The 14,938-nt window shown below is 41.9% G+C and overlaps 1 protein-coding gene across 1 annotated transcript in view; it reads left to right on the forward strand.

Moving 5' to 3' along the window:
* rims2a (regulating synaptic membrane exocytosis 2a) overlaps positions 1-14,938 on the forward strand; it is a 454,274-nt gene that overhangs the window by 215,349 nt on the left and 223,987 nt on the right. The window contains exon 7 of the mRNA XM_060900221.1: positions 13,674-13,867. Coding sequence (XP_060756204.1) covers positions 13,674-13,867 — 194 coding nt within the window. The remainder of the gene's footprint in view (positions 1-13,673; positions 13,868-14,938) is intronic.

Raw genomic sequence — 14,938 nt, forward strand, 5'->3', positions numbered from 1 at the left:
ATGTAAACAAATAAGGAAAGAGTCCAGTTGTATACTGTCTGGCCACAGTGTGTCTCAAAGCAGGGAAAAGGCAACTTGTCCAGGCTGTCTGATAGATACACCCATAGATTTACATAGAAGACTAGATGCCTCGTCCCCGTTGCCTGTCAACGAAGTCGAACGTCCGCACATGGCGGCCATCTTACCTCAGACAGCTGGCTTACTCATTACATTGTGTTGGTAGCGATATGTACTTTTCAGATGACCGTAACTTCCTCAAATTTCAATCGATATTCAAACGGTTTGGTTTGTTATATAAAAAAACAAATGGAAGTATGTATTTATGATATTAATGATGAATAATCATTTTATGTTTTAAAAAAATACGCATAGCTTGGCGAAAATATTTCAGTATACTACAGACTGTAAGACAGGATGCATGCTGAAATTCCTCTGCTGTGAGAAGCCTAACACTGCATACTTATGGATAACTGCGGCCTTAGGACAAATAACCATACAATTTATTTCCAATTTTTAGTGAAAATATTTTTACATGTGATAGGGCCGTAGGGGAAGCTAAAGTTAAATAAACAGCTTACTCACGTCTGAAACTTCAGAAATACTTCATCCACCTCAAAAACCTAATGCACTCACATCATAGCATAATAACAAATGTAAACTCACATCATAGCATAATAACAAATGTAAACTCACATCATAGCATAATAACAAATGCACTGCCCGAGTAAGTAATAGTATAAAACAGTGACAGCGACTCATGGTAGTTTGTGACAAAAAAAGCATTTAATTAATCACATGTGGTTATACTTCCAAGGATAAAAAGATATCTTTACATTTACAAAAAGAACATTCAAAGCTGATTATCATGTCAAAGTCAATATATGTTAGCACAGAAGATTGAAATTTCATTTGACTAGGCTCCAATGTGCCGTTAAAATAAAACTAAACATACTGATATAAACATCTACAATTAAAACACACACAGACGCACACATCATCTTGTCATCAAAGTCAGTACTTTGATTTCCTGTAAATCATAATGTGAGTGCTGTGCTTGCGTAAGTCTTCATACCCCTTGTCTGTGGTAAGATGGCCGCCCTGTGCGGACGTTCTGGAATACGCGGTGAGGAATCTAGTCTTCTATGTAAATCTATGGAGGAATCTAGTCTTCTATGTAAATCTATGGAGGAATCTAGTCTTCTATGTAAATCTATGGATACACCCCTGCTGCAGCCCACAAGGATTCTGGGATTGTAGTAGCTGCATTACAAGTGATTTAATAAGTTATAGTCTTGGTGTACAACAAAAAGAAACTCTCCCTTTTCCTCCGTATCAATTAGAGGCTATAAAGCAGAAAAATCTGCAGGAGGGGAAAAATGGACCCGCGAATGCAGACACAGCTCATTAGGACGGTCCAGGCTTCGATTTAGGATTTAGGACACAGTGAGCTAAATCTGTGGAAGTGTATACTTTTGTGACAAATCTTTTTTTTTTTCCCCCAATAAAAAATGAGATTAAAGTGCAGAATTTCTAAGTTCCTATCTGAGAAAGCAGGATGTATTTTATCTTTAGGTAAGTCACAGAACACCAGAGAGGTTTATTTAAAGAACACCAGCGGGTGACAGAACAGGGATTAGCCACAGTGGATTACAAATAAATGACGAAGATAAAATAGATACTTCGAGAACATTCTACACGTTCTACGCAGAAAACCATGAGCTTTTTCTAAAAAGAAACGACAGGACAACCTGTGTAGCAAAATCTCTTTCACGGTTTGATAAAATGCTCTGCAAGCCAAAACATGTTTTATTTTCTTCTTTCTTTTTTTTTTAAAGGTCCCATGGCATGAAATTTTCACTTTCTGAGGTTTTTTAACGTTAAAATGAGTTCCTCTGACCTTCTTAAGTCACCCCAGTGGCTAGAAATTTCATAATGTGTAAACCAAACTATGCCCGGCGGCACGGTGGTGTAGTGGTTAGCGCTGTCGCCTCACAGCAAGAAGGTCCTGGGTTCGAGCCCCGGGGTCGGCGAGGGCCTTTCTGTGTGGAGTTTGCATGTTCTCCCCGTGTCCGCGTGGGTTTCCTCCGGGTGCTCCGGTTTCCCCCACAGTCCAAAGACATGCAGGTTAGGTTAACTGGTGACTCTAAATTGACCGTAGGTGTGAATGTGAGTGTGAATGGTTGTCTGTGTCTATGTGTCAGCCCTGTGATGACCTGGCGACTTGTCCAGGGTGTACCCCGCCTTTCGCCCGTAGTCAGCTGGGATAGGCTCCAGCTTGTCTGTGACCCTGTAGAAGGATAAAGCAGCTAGAGATAATGAGAATGAGAAACTATGCCCAATATTTGAGAATGGCGCGTCAAAACGGCGCGTTGATAAACTCTTCCCTTGCCTACGTCAGCAAGGGAGATGATCCCCACGCCCCCCCCCGGATTCCCACCCACTGTATGGATTGCCCGCCCAGCTCAAAAGTTGCCACCAAACATGGAAATTGCGCTGTACATGGATGTGACAACACAGAAAAGAGTCTGTTTTTACTGCAGACGGGAGAGCCCCTGAAGACGCAGTGGCTTAATTTTATTTGCTTCAATAATATGCTGTCGAGTCTACCTAAGACGGTGTATGTTTGTTGGAAGCATTTTCCTGAGGAATGTTTCCACAGCTTTGGACAGTACAGGGCAGGTTTTGCACATCAACTGTCATTGAAGCATGAGTCCGTACTAAGCGTCCCTGCCGCATCAGCAACAAACACCGAACAAGTAAGTGTATAACTGTTAAGTCGTTTTGCCGTGTTTTAAAATCGGTGCGTTTGCAATGGCTACATTAGCTGTGCAGCTAACCGCTTCCTGCAGTTAGCCAGGTACTCTGCGCTACCTCTGTTATAATAGCCAATCAAAACAGTTTTTACAAAGACACCCACATTCTTTTTTTTAAGTCACTCGTTCATTTTATTTGTTTGTTTGTTCAGTAAAAACCCAAACATTTGTTGAATTTATTTTATTTCCTCGCGTCGCACCTTAATGACGTCAGAGCGCTCTCGGCCGGCTTGGGAGGCAGACGGCAGCCCCTCCTGGAAGTGCAGTTTTACCATGGGCCTTAGGCGGAAAAAATGACAAAGTCCCACTGCTCAGTTTTACCATGGGCCTCAGGCACGAAAAAATGACAAAGTCCCAGTTTTACCATGGGCTCGAGTTGTACCATTTTTTTAGACAGGGCGGACGGACCAGGGCATTCGCCCGCCTGGCCGTGCCCGACGAGGAGCGCTCTCGGACGGCTTGGGAGGCAGACGGCAGCCCCTCCCCCCATGGCACGCCCCCACCCTCTACCCTTCCCCGCCTCCTGCTTCTCATTAGCAAAACGATGCACTGGGAAAAGCTCTGAAATGGGGCTTTCTTCCAGGAGGCTATATCTACGTTCCGAGGGTTCATTTCGAGAAAGGCTGCGGATATAACATCCGGAAGCCTCCACGATCCCGTTTAAAGCATCAACAAACCACCATGCCATGGGACCTTTAAATAGGGACGTCATGTTTTGGAATTATTTTACATGATATACAAGCAAACATTACTTATGCCTCACTTAGAAACATTTTATATTTAACAGTTATTCCATGAAATCGAGTCGTGCATGAGCTGATAGCCGATGAGGCGCAGAGCACCGACTCAGCTGTAAGCCGTGTACGACAAGATTGAGTGGAATAACTGTTTTATTCTATCCACATTCACTGGATTTTGAGAAACAGAGCATTTTTATTTTTATTTATTGCAAATTTGATAAATAAAACTTTATACAAAACGTCTGACAAAATCATTTCTGCTTAGAATGTAAACAAAGCAGCGAAATGACAGGAGCAATTTGTGAAAATGCAAGAATAATAATTCTTGAACAGTGAAAAAGTTACGTTCTTACCATCAAATACTTTCATTCCATATTTTGTTGCTTTTTTTATATTTTTGGGGGTTTTCTTCTTCTTCTTTAAGGTTTTTTGACGGTTGGCAAACCAATTTAAAGGTGCATTAGCGCCACCGACTAGGCTGGAGTGTGGAACAGGTGATACTGGGGCGAAAAAAAAAACTATATTCTTTTCACTATTTCTGTTTCTTTTAAATACTTGATAATTTTGGGGGGGGTTGTTTTCGAGTAGAGTTTTTATTTCATCCTCGGTTGGTTCAGCAACATGCTCCTCCATTTTGTTTTTCTCTACTCATGGTATATGAGCTGATAGCCTAGTAGTAGAGTAGCCAATCAGAGCTCATGACTGCTCATATCCAGTGAATGTGGATAGAAAAAAAATGTGCGTGTATGTATAAAATGACAAATAAATAAAACTATTTATCGATAGATAGATAGATAGATAGATAGATAGATAGATAGATAGATAGATAGATAGATAGATAGATAGATAGATAGATAACTACTGATAGATAGTTATAGGTAGATATGTAGATAGACATATCATATGGCACATAAATAAAACTATAAAATCAATGGTATTAAAATGTTAACATTTCCATATCTAATATTTCTGTAATGTAGTTTTTTTTAATTGATTTTTTTCCCCATTATAAACATTTTTAGAACGTTCCAACAAAAGTATATTAAAAGCCCTGGCTAGAATAAACAGAATATTTATACTGAACCCAAGATAGCTGAAACAGGAAAAAGGAAGTGTTTCTAGTGTGCTTTCACACTTGGCTTTCTTTCTTTTTATTTTTGCAGTCTATCTAACACTATTTGTGCTGAAATAAATCAAGTGGCTGCATTGTGTAACTATAACACCACTCTCACTTGTCCTTGCACATATCAACTAACCAACTAACCTAGTTTGATATCGAGATTAGATTTATTATGAGCAGAAATGCAGATGAAATAAAGATTGACCCTGGCAATGAGAAGGTTGTTTGTTTTTGCTGCAGCCACAGTTAAAGTGGGAAAGTGAGACGTCACATTCTTTACTGGTGAATACACCCAAAATAGCCAAGTTGTTATGTAAGGGACAATGTACAGTATACAGAAATTATACATTTTGGAGTGATATTACTGGAAACCGGAACTTTACAAAGAATCGTGACTGTTACAAAGCAAGTTATCTAATTTTTGGAAAAATCTGTTCATTATTCGTTTTAGATTATTCGCCGTATCCGCCATACAAGTTCCTGCATGAGCTGTTAATATAGAAACAATAATGAACAAGTGTTGCCAGGCAAAACAAACCTTGCCCGGTAGCACTTATGATGAATATAAAAGAAGATATTGTGAAAAAAAAAATAGGTACCCTATGGGTACATGTGGCTACTGCTTAGAAATAAAATTGGTTTCTGATCCCATGTCCATACAGTAAATATAGCATATATATTTACTCTATGAGGCAGTAGCCACAAAAATGAAGCGTAATCCAAATATGAACAATTTAAAAATCACAGAAGTAACATATACCAAGTGTCTGTACTTTATATTATTCCACTCGTATCTCTTACAATTTTCCAAACTGAAACCTCCGAACCGAGGCTGACATACACACGCTGTCGCCATGACCCAAACTCTTATTTCCAGGAAATGGCCCGGCGCTAGAGCTCAGTGGAACGCACTTTCCCTCTGTAATAAGCATAAACATGTCTGAAAGCGATTTCTTTATTCTAGTCCATTTATTTCGAATGGTGAACCAAATTGTATACAACCCCGATTCCAAAAAAAGTTGGGACAAAGTACAAATTGTAAATAAAAATGATGTGGAATGCAATGATGTGGAAGTTTCAAAATTCCATATTTTATCCAGAATAGAACATAGATGACATATCAAATGTTTAAACTGGGAAAATGTATCATTTAAAGAGAAAAATGAGGTGATTTTAAATTTCATGAGAACAACACATCTCAAAAAAGTTGGGACAAGGCCATGTTTACCACTGTGAGACATCCCCTTTTCTCTTTACAACAGTCTGTAAACGTCTGGGGACTGAGGAGACAAGTTGCTCAAGTTTAGGGATAGGAATGTTAACCCATTCTTGTCTAATGTAGGATTCTAGTTGCTCAACTGTCTTAGGTCTTTTTTGTCGTATCTTCTGTTTTATGATGCGCCAAATGTTTTCTATGGGTGAAAGATCTGGACTGCAGGCTGGCCAGTTCAGTACCCGGACCCTTCTTCTACGCAGCCATGATGCTGTAATTGATGCAGTATGTGGTTTGGCATTGTCATGTTGGAAAATGCAAGGTCTTCCCTGAAAGAGACGTCGTCTGGATGGGAGCATATGTTGCTCTAGAACCTGGATATACCTTTCAGCATTGATGGTGTCTTTCCAGATGTGTAAGCTGCCCATGTCACACGCACTAATGCAACCCCATACCATCAGAGATGCAGGCTTCTGAACTGAGCGCTGATAACAACTTGGGTCGTCCTTCTCCTCTTTAGTCCGAATGACACGGCGTCCCTGATTTCCATAAAGAACTTCAAATTTTGATTCGTCTGACCACAGAACAGTTTTCCACTTTGCCACAGTCCATTTTAAATGAGCCTTGGCCCAGAGAAGACGTCTGCGCTTCTGGATCATGTTTAGATACGGCTTCTTCTTTGAACTATAGAGTTTTAGCTGGCAACGGCGGATGGCACGGTGAATTGTGTTCACAGATAATGTTCTCTGGAAATATTCCTGAGCCCATTTTGTGATTTCCAATACAGAAGCATGCCTGTATGTGATGCAGTGCCGTCTAAGGGCCCGAAGATCACGGGCACCCAGTATGGTTTTCCGGCCTTGACCCTTACGCACAGAGATTCTTCCAGATTCTCTGAATCTTTTGATGATATTATGCACTGTAGATGATGATATGTTCAAACCCTTTGCAATTTTACACTGTTGAACTCCTTTCTGATATTGCTCCACTATTTGTCAGCACAGAATTAGGGGGATTGGTGATCCTCTTCCCATCTTTATTTCTGAGAGCCGCTGCCACTCCAAGATGCTCTTTTTATACCCAGTCATGTTAATGACCTATTGCCAATTGACCTAATGAGTTGCAATTTGGTCCTCCAGCTGTTCCTTTTTTGTACCTTTAACTTTTCCAGCCTCTTATTGCCCCTGTCCCAACTTTTTTGAGATGTGTTACTGTCATGAAATTTCAAATGAGCCAATATTTGGCATGAAATTTCAAGATGTCTCACTTTCGACATTTGATATGTTGTCTATGTTCTATTGTGAATACAATATCAGTTTTTGAGATTTGTAAATTATTGCATTCCGTTTTTATTTACAATTTGTACTTTGTCCCAACTTTTTTGGAATCGGGATTGTACACTCACTGGCCATTTTAATCAGAACACGTGTATGTGCATGCGCAGTGCGCGACTGTTACACTCTTACATTCTTACTGCATGATGAGAGTGGCTAGCGCCTCTATATGAAGCAGTAGCCACAACAAAAACGATTTTGACCTTTTTGCTGACCTTGACCGGATGACCCTTAAAATGTTGGAGGTTCTATTTGAGACCAATGCCCATCTATCCTGAAAGTTTCATGAAGATTGATCAAACTGTTTTCCTGTAATATCGTTAACAAAAAAACAAACAAAGAAACCTGACTGAAAACAATACCTCGCCCCGCTTACTCCATAGCAGGCAAGGTAACTAGAAGGGCGCTTGGTAGAGTGCATACGTCTGCCAAGTCACATATTTGGATTTGTGTCAAACTCTCATCAGTTGTTCCTTGTCCCATGGATCACCTTTCTCATCACCAAAATTTAATCAAAATCCATTTACTACTTTTAGAATTACGTTGGAGGGCGGCACGGTGGTATAGTGGTTAGCGCTGTTGCCTCACAGCAAGAAGGTCCTGGGTTCGAGCCCCGGGGCCGGCGAGGGCCTTTCTGTGTGGAGTTTGCATGTTCTCCCCGTGTCCGCGTGGGTTTCCTCCGGGTGCTCCGGTTTCCCCCACAGTCCAAAGACATGCAGGTTAGGTTAACTGGTGGCTCTAAATTGACCGTAGGTGTGAATGTGAGTGTGAATGGTTGTCTGTGTCTATGTGTCAGCCCTGTGATGACCTGGCGACTTGTCCAGAGTGTACCCCGCCTTTCGCCCGTAGTCAGCTGGGATAGGCTCCAGCTTGCCTGCGACCCTGCAGAAGGATAAAGCGGCTAGAGATAATGAGATGAGATGAGATGAGATGAGATGAGATGAGAATTACGTTGGGAACAGACAAAGAAACAGAGATGAAAACATAACCTCCTCCAACAAAGTTGGCAGAGGTAATTCGAATAAGCACATTCATATTAACCTGCCGTTCATGTTACAGCTGGAACTACTGTCCAAGCCGCACTGATATACAGAAATTATATGCACCTTCTGACCAATCAGAGGCGAGCACTAAACCATGCTATGGTATCATTAAAAGATTAAAAGGAACCCAAACCTAAACAGTCCATCCTTTATCTGGGAATATGGTGCCCACTGTACTGGAATCTGAAGTCCAACATTTCTGGGTTTGGAATTTTACCAATAATTTTGAGTCGATTGTAAAGTACACATTTATTCCTGACTATTTTACATCTCAGACAGAACGACTAAAGAATCCAGAATCTATTTAAATAAATAAATAAATAAATAAAGTGAAATATTTCTTTATTCTTTCATATTTCAGTCTCTGCTGCAAGATGTAATATCACCTGTGTCCGTTGTTAAAGGAAAGTTATCTTTAGTCCAGCCTTCAGGAAGCCTCATTATCTGTACTTGTATCTGTATTCAGTTTATAAATGCGCTCTATGTGTCGTCGCCTCGCGTCCAACACCCTGCCGCTTGTAGTAAAAACAGCGTCAATAATTAATGATCCAATTAATAGTTTACACCGGTTTTTTATTGAGTTGTCAGGGTGATGGAGAGCCTGGAGACGGAAACCTCCGACCTGATTCAGCACTTCAGCCTCCCACTGAGAGGGGGCGAGAGAGAGAGAGAGAGAGAGAGAGAGGGGACAAGCAGACAACAAAGTGACAGATGCAGCAACAAGCAATAAAGAGACATTTGAACATACGTATTTTCTCAATTCTATGCAAAGTGACAAATACACACAATCAGCTCCAATGATTCTTCGGACCAGTCCGAGTACGTGTGGTCCAATGTTTCTTCACTTCTTTTTTAGAGATGATGATGAAATATAAGCTATGAAATGACATTCAGAGATTTACTACATGACGTACTAATACAATGCCATATTAGATCTTGTTGTGATTGTCAGTGTATCACGCGATGCATGTCTAATGAAGTGCAAGAACCCGGCTATTCTAATGAGTTCCATCACAGAGCGCATTTTAATGTCATCGACTTAACAGCAGAGTTAGAGTCAGAGTTTCTTGGCTGGAGCTCACAGTGAGGTTTCATCCCACAAGACCAGATCTGCGAAAACAGACAGATCAAGTCATGAAACATGAACTTAAAAAAACGTCTTTAAAAAATCTTATGAAGTTCAGGTAGGGTCACTATAGGGCAGCTGAACTTATTTAACAGTTATTCCATGAAATTGAGTCGTACTGTACATGAGCTGATAACTGAGTTAGCTATAAGCCATGTACGACCAGATTGAGTGGAATAACTGTTTTATTCTATCCACATTCACTGGATTTTGAGAAACCGAGCATTTTTATTTTTATTTTTTGCAAATTTCATAAATAAACACTTTATACAAAACGTCTGACAAAATAATTTCCGCTTAGAATGTAAACAAAGCGGCGAAATGACAGGAGCAATTTGTGGAAAATGCTATAATAATAATTCTTGAAAAGTAAAAACAAGGTACATTATTACCATCAAATACTTTTATTCCATATTTTCTTGCTTTTTTTGTATTTTTTGGAGTTTTTATTTCATCCTCGGTTGGTTCAGCAACACGTGCCGCTATTTTGTTTTTCTCTCCTCACGGTATATGAGCTGATAGACTAGCCAATCAGAGCGCATGATTGCTCATATCCAGTGAATATGGAGAGAATTATAATCAAATATACCATGCACGGAGAGGCTTCGGTTGAAATTATGGATTCTCTGAGGTGACTGGCATCGTACTGGCATTGTGAGGGGTGCAGCCCTGAAGCGCCTCTCAGTGTGTGGTATATTAGATTTATATCCCTCTTCAAAAAATTCCAAACTAAACGTGTTAAGGTTGAATCTCGGCATAAACTCACTGGAGGCAGCCATGCTTGTTGTTTACATCGGAGCGACCTTTGACCTGCACATGTGCAGTGCACAATGCTATCACCTGCCTCACGATCACACCATATCCATTTTTTAAATTTTCTTTTGGACGTCATGAGATACATTGCTTAATCAGTGGAGCTATTTTATGTCAAGTGAGCCAGCCTTGGCCAATCCCTGCACAGGATTTTTTTGATGAGGGATATAATACCTGCTTTTCCTGGGATAATCTCATCTCATTATCTCTAGCCGCTTTATCCTGTTCTACAGGGTCGCAGGCAAGCTGGAGCCTATCCCAGCTGACTACGGGCGAAAGGCGGGGTTCACCCTGGACAAGTCGCCAGGTCATCACAGGGCTGACACATAGACACAGACAACCATTCACACTTACATTCACACCTACGGTCAATTTAGAGTCACCAGTTAACCTAACCTGCATGTCTTTGGACTGTGGGGGAAACCGGAGCACCCAGAGGAAACCCACGCGGACACGGGGAGAACATGCAAACTCCACACAGAAAGGCCCTCGCCGGCCCCGGGGCTCGAACCCAGGACCTTCTTGCTGTGAGGCGACAGCGCTAACCACTACACCACCGTGCCGCCCTCCTGGGATAATCTCCTGAATAAACCAGATACTGAAGATTAATTGTCACTGATACTTTTGTCCCGTGACTAAATAACTAACATGTAAACAAAGACTATTTCATCTTGAAGTTTAATTCAAGGAATATTTCACCCTTGTTCAATCTAATCTTTATCCACAGCATTATTAGTGTTTACTACAGACAGGATTTTTACACGCCCTGTGATGACCTGGCGACTTGTCCAGGGTGTACCCCGCCTTTCACCCGTAGTCAGCTGGGATAGGCTCCAGCTTGCCTGTGACCCTGTAGAACAGGATAAAGCGGCTAGAGATAATGAGATGAGATGAGATGAGGATTTTTACACTTTTACCCCCATGATGATAAAAGACAAGGAAGCTTGTTTACATGGAAATCACTTATCATAGAAGTTTCCATGTTCGGGTTCGAAACTCATGGCTGATGGGGGAGTTTCTGTATTTCCAATGGGTGCTCTGGTTTCCTCCCACAGTTCAAAAACATGCAGGTGAGGTAAAATACCCCATCACTGGAGTTCACAAGCCAGTGCATACTTCACGCCAGTCCCCAAGATTGGGGAGGGTTGGATCAGGAAGGGCATCTGGTGTAAAACCTAATGGGAGCAGACGAAAGAAGAAGAAGAAAAAAATGCGTCTCATGATGCAAATTCAAAAGTAGAACCATGTTGGTGTACTGTGTGAAGGAAAGGAAAGATGTGAGCAACTCAGCATTAATCCATAATCATAACCAGTGAAGCACCACGAGTTGGCCTAGTGGTTAGCATGTCCGCCTGATCACCGGGAGATTGTGATTTCTACTCGCGGTTGGGTCATGCCAAGGACCATCATAAAAATGGTACCTACTACCGTCTGGCAAGGCATGCTGAAATACAGTGGGGAGTCAAACTTTTGCGGTTACCAGAGGACCAGCCCCCCACTGTAACCCTAGCTGTATAGGCGAGAGGCCGAGGGCTATCGAAATGGAGATCGGCGCTGCACCCATACACCTTAAAGAGTTGCTTAGTACTGGGACGGGAACCTGCCTGGGAAGACCAGATTCTGGTGTGAGAGGGACTTTGACTTTTGATAACCAGTGAACATGGGATTAGGAAACAGACATCGTCGTCATCACCGCCATACCTGATCTGGGCTTGAGGCAAACCATGTTTGGTTGACTTGGTCAGAATTACAGCAGTCGGGTGGCCAGTTCCTTTCTGCACACTCACACACACGTACGGTACACACCTATGGATAATTTAGAGTAGCCAGTTAACCTAGCTGCATGTCTTTGGACTGTAGGGGAAACCAGAGCACCCAGAGGAAACCCACGCAAACATGGGGAGAACATGCAAACTCCACACAGAAAGGCCCCCATCAGCCGCTGGACTCAAACCCAGAACCTTCTTGCGGTGAGGCGACAGTGCTAACCACTACACCAGCGTGCCTCCTCAGGAAATGAACAAATCACAGGAAACAGGTGGACTTAATGTCATAAAGGGCATGATAACATTGAAAACGAATGACAACAATCTTTACAAAAGAGGAAGATTAACCAACAACAAGACGGGGGTGGAGAGAAACATGAATCAAAACCGAATACACATGTTGTTATTAACAAAACGTAAAACACGGAAGAGGTGCGGTTGTCCCCATAACTGATACCCAATAACCAGCGAGGGGTAATTCGTTGCAAGAGCTTACATTTACTATTAATGTGCTTCATCGACGTCAAAACGATTTTTACCAGCTGAATTAATTAGTGTTCATGGACAACAGATCTTCTCCGATTCAGGAACACGCAAGTTTGACGAAATTAAGCAAAGTTTGACACTACACCACATCACATAGCTGAAACCATTTTCCGTCCACTGACTTTATATCTCAAGCACACATTTGTATTAAGACACTTATTTAACTAGCTAACTAGCTCCCCATACGTTGGTTTTCGCAGCAACCAAAACACAGGACTGGGCATCACTCTGGAGCATTTAGTTGCCTAATGGGTTAGCTAATGAATTTAGGAAAACATTTTTCACTACCATCATTTTTCTTTTCTTTTCTTTGGCAGTCTGTAAAAACAAAACTCCGATTTCTTGTTAACTCTATTTGTACAGTCAGTCACCAAACAGCGTTCCCGTTTTAGATCTGTTTTTTGTGTGTTTTCATGACATTCGAGCTGTGATACTTCCACCTACAGTGAAGTCCCATGTATTCCTGTTATTTTACATTATTCCACCCTCTGCTGTTTAAACAACACAATTACAACTCGGAAAAACTTAGAGATTACGTAGCCTGATAATAATCAACATGAATGTTTTTATTTCATCAATTCGAATTGTCATAAATTTATATCACGATTTATCGTCACATGATATATCGTTACGTGCCTATGCTGATTACAGGGAAACGTGACGTGACGGAATGTTACGTGGTATTTAGGGTTTAGTTTGAATAAACTGCTTCATCCTTTCATTATGGATGAAGGCTATGCAGGTAGAGTTAAAGGCGCCTGTGTGTGTGTGTGTGTGTGTGTGTGTGTGTGTGTGTAAAGACTGAAAGTGTGAACGTATGAATCAGGTGTGCCCTTCTTTGCTGTTTTTCTTTCTCCTCACTTCATGCACTATGCTCTCTGCTGCTGCCCGCTGGTGTGTGTGTGTGTGTGTGTGTGTGTGTGTGTGTGTGTGTGTGGGCACTCACAGGAGATATAGATGGCCACTGGTGGGATCAGGCGACGTGGCATAGCAGCGATACCTCCTCTATGTCACTGGTGAGCCAAGTGGAGCCCAGACCCCGTCCCCCATCCCTTCCCTCTCTCGTCATATCATGATTTCTGTTGATTTATGTTCACCTCTGCATGTCTTTTTTTCTTTCCTTTTTTCCTGTCCGCATTTCTTTATCCTTCGCTTGTAGGGGACAGTCAAAGGGGAAAAAGAGAAACTATTGAGCAGGCACACATCTTATCAGAGGGCCAAAAGAAAATGGTTCGCTTTTGGGGCCACTCATTGGAAGAGGATGCTGAGTGGGGCGAGCCACAGGTTAAAGACTCGGGCGTTGACACATGCAGTAGCACGACGCTAAACGAGGAGCATAGCCATAGCGAGAAGGTACCGGCACTTGTTCCAGCCTGCACTGTCTCTCTCTCGAATGTTCAGTTCATTCTTTTTTTCTTTGCCTTCTCATCTGGCTTTTGGTTCGTTTGTTTGATTTCTTAGTGCTTTTCTTTCTTGTGTGCGTCCGTACGTGATGGTGATTTTGCTTTACTTTGTCGATGCTAAATTCCTTAATAATATCCATTTTCATTTTTTTTTTTAAATCTTTCCTCTGTTTATTTTTTTCATTTCATTTTTTTGGTCATACCTTTTTTGTGAGTGGAGTGGAGTGGAGTGGAGTGAGGTGGGCAGGGGTGGTGGGTGACTCCTTTGCTTGCTTTGTGGTTTGTGGCTTTGTAGCTGCAGCTGGTTGGCTGATTGTGCCGTAGTCTCGCGTACCGAGCTCGAATGTAGTGGGAGCATCGCTACCAACTTGTCTCTAGGTGCATGCCCTCCCAACCTTCTGTCATTTCCTGTGTGTTGGTGCCACATGGTGACCTTTCCTGTTCCTCTGTAGTGCGCCTTCCTCACTCCCTACACCCACACCCACACCCACCTCACCATACACCCCAAACCCCGGCCACCGATTGCAGTAAAGATACTGAAAACATCTGAACACGTGCACACCATGGCGGGCTGAAGGAGGGGTGGGAGATCTGGGTTTGATTTGGGACCGACGTGTTTTTCTTTTTTCCCTTTCACTGTCACGTAGGATCACGATGCCCATCGGTGCTACTTCATGTTATTTTAGTTATTTATTGGGGGTGGGGTGGGGGGAGTCTGGAGTGGGGGTTGTGCTGTTTGTCTCATTCCGTTGTGGCATTTTGCGTCCTTGTTTGTTCGACTCAGCTACTCACATTTCTGGCTTTTGGTTCGCTGGATTAATTGTGGGACTTGTGCTTGGTGCTCTTGACGTGGGTTTGCATGCTAATCACATGATCACACAAACTCTGGACGCACCAAACTGTAATTTCTCATTTCTGTATGATATGTTTAGCGTTAATAAACATTTTTAACACATATATACATATTTACTATATTATCAGCTTTTCTGGTTCAAGATCTTCTTTGACTGATGATAAAAAA

Source organism: Neoarius graeffei, chromosome 19, assembly GCF_027579695.1.
Source record: "Neoarius graeffei isolate fNeoGra1 chromosome 19, fNeoGra1.pri, whole genome shotgun sequence".
Lineage (NCBI taxonomy): Eukaryota > Metazoa > Chordata > Actinopteri > Siluriformes > Ariidae > Neoarius > Neoarius graeffei.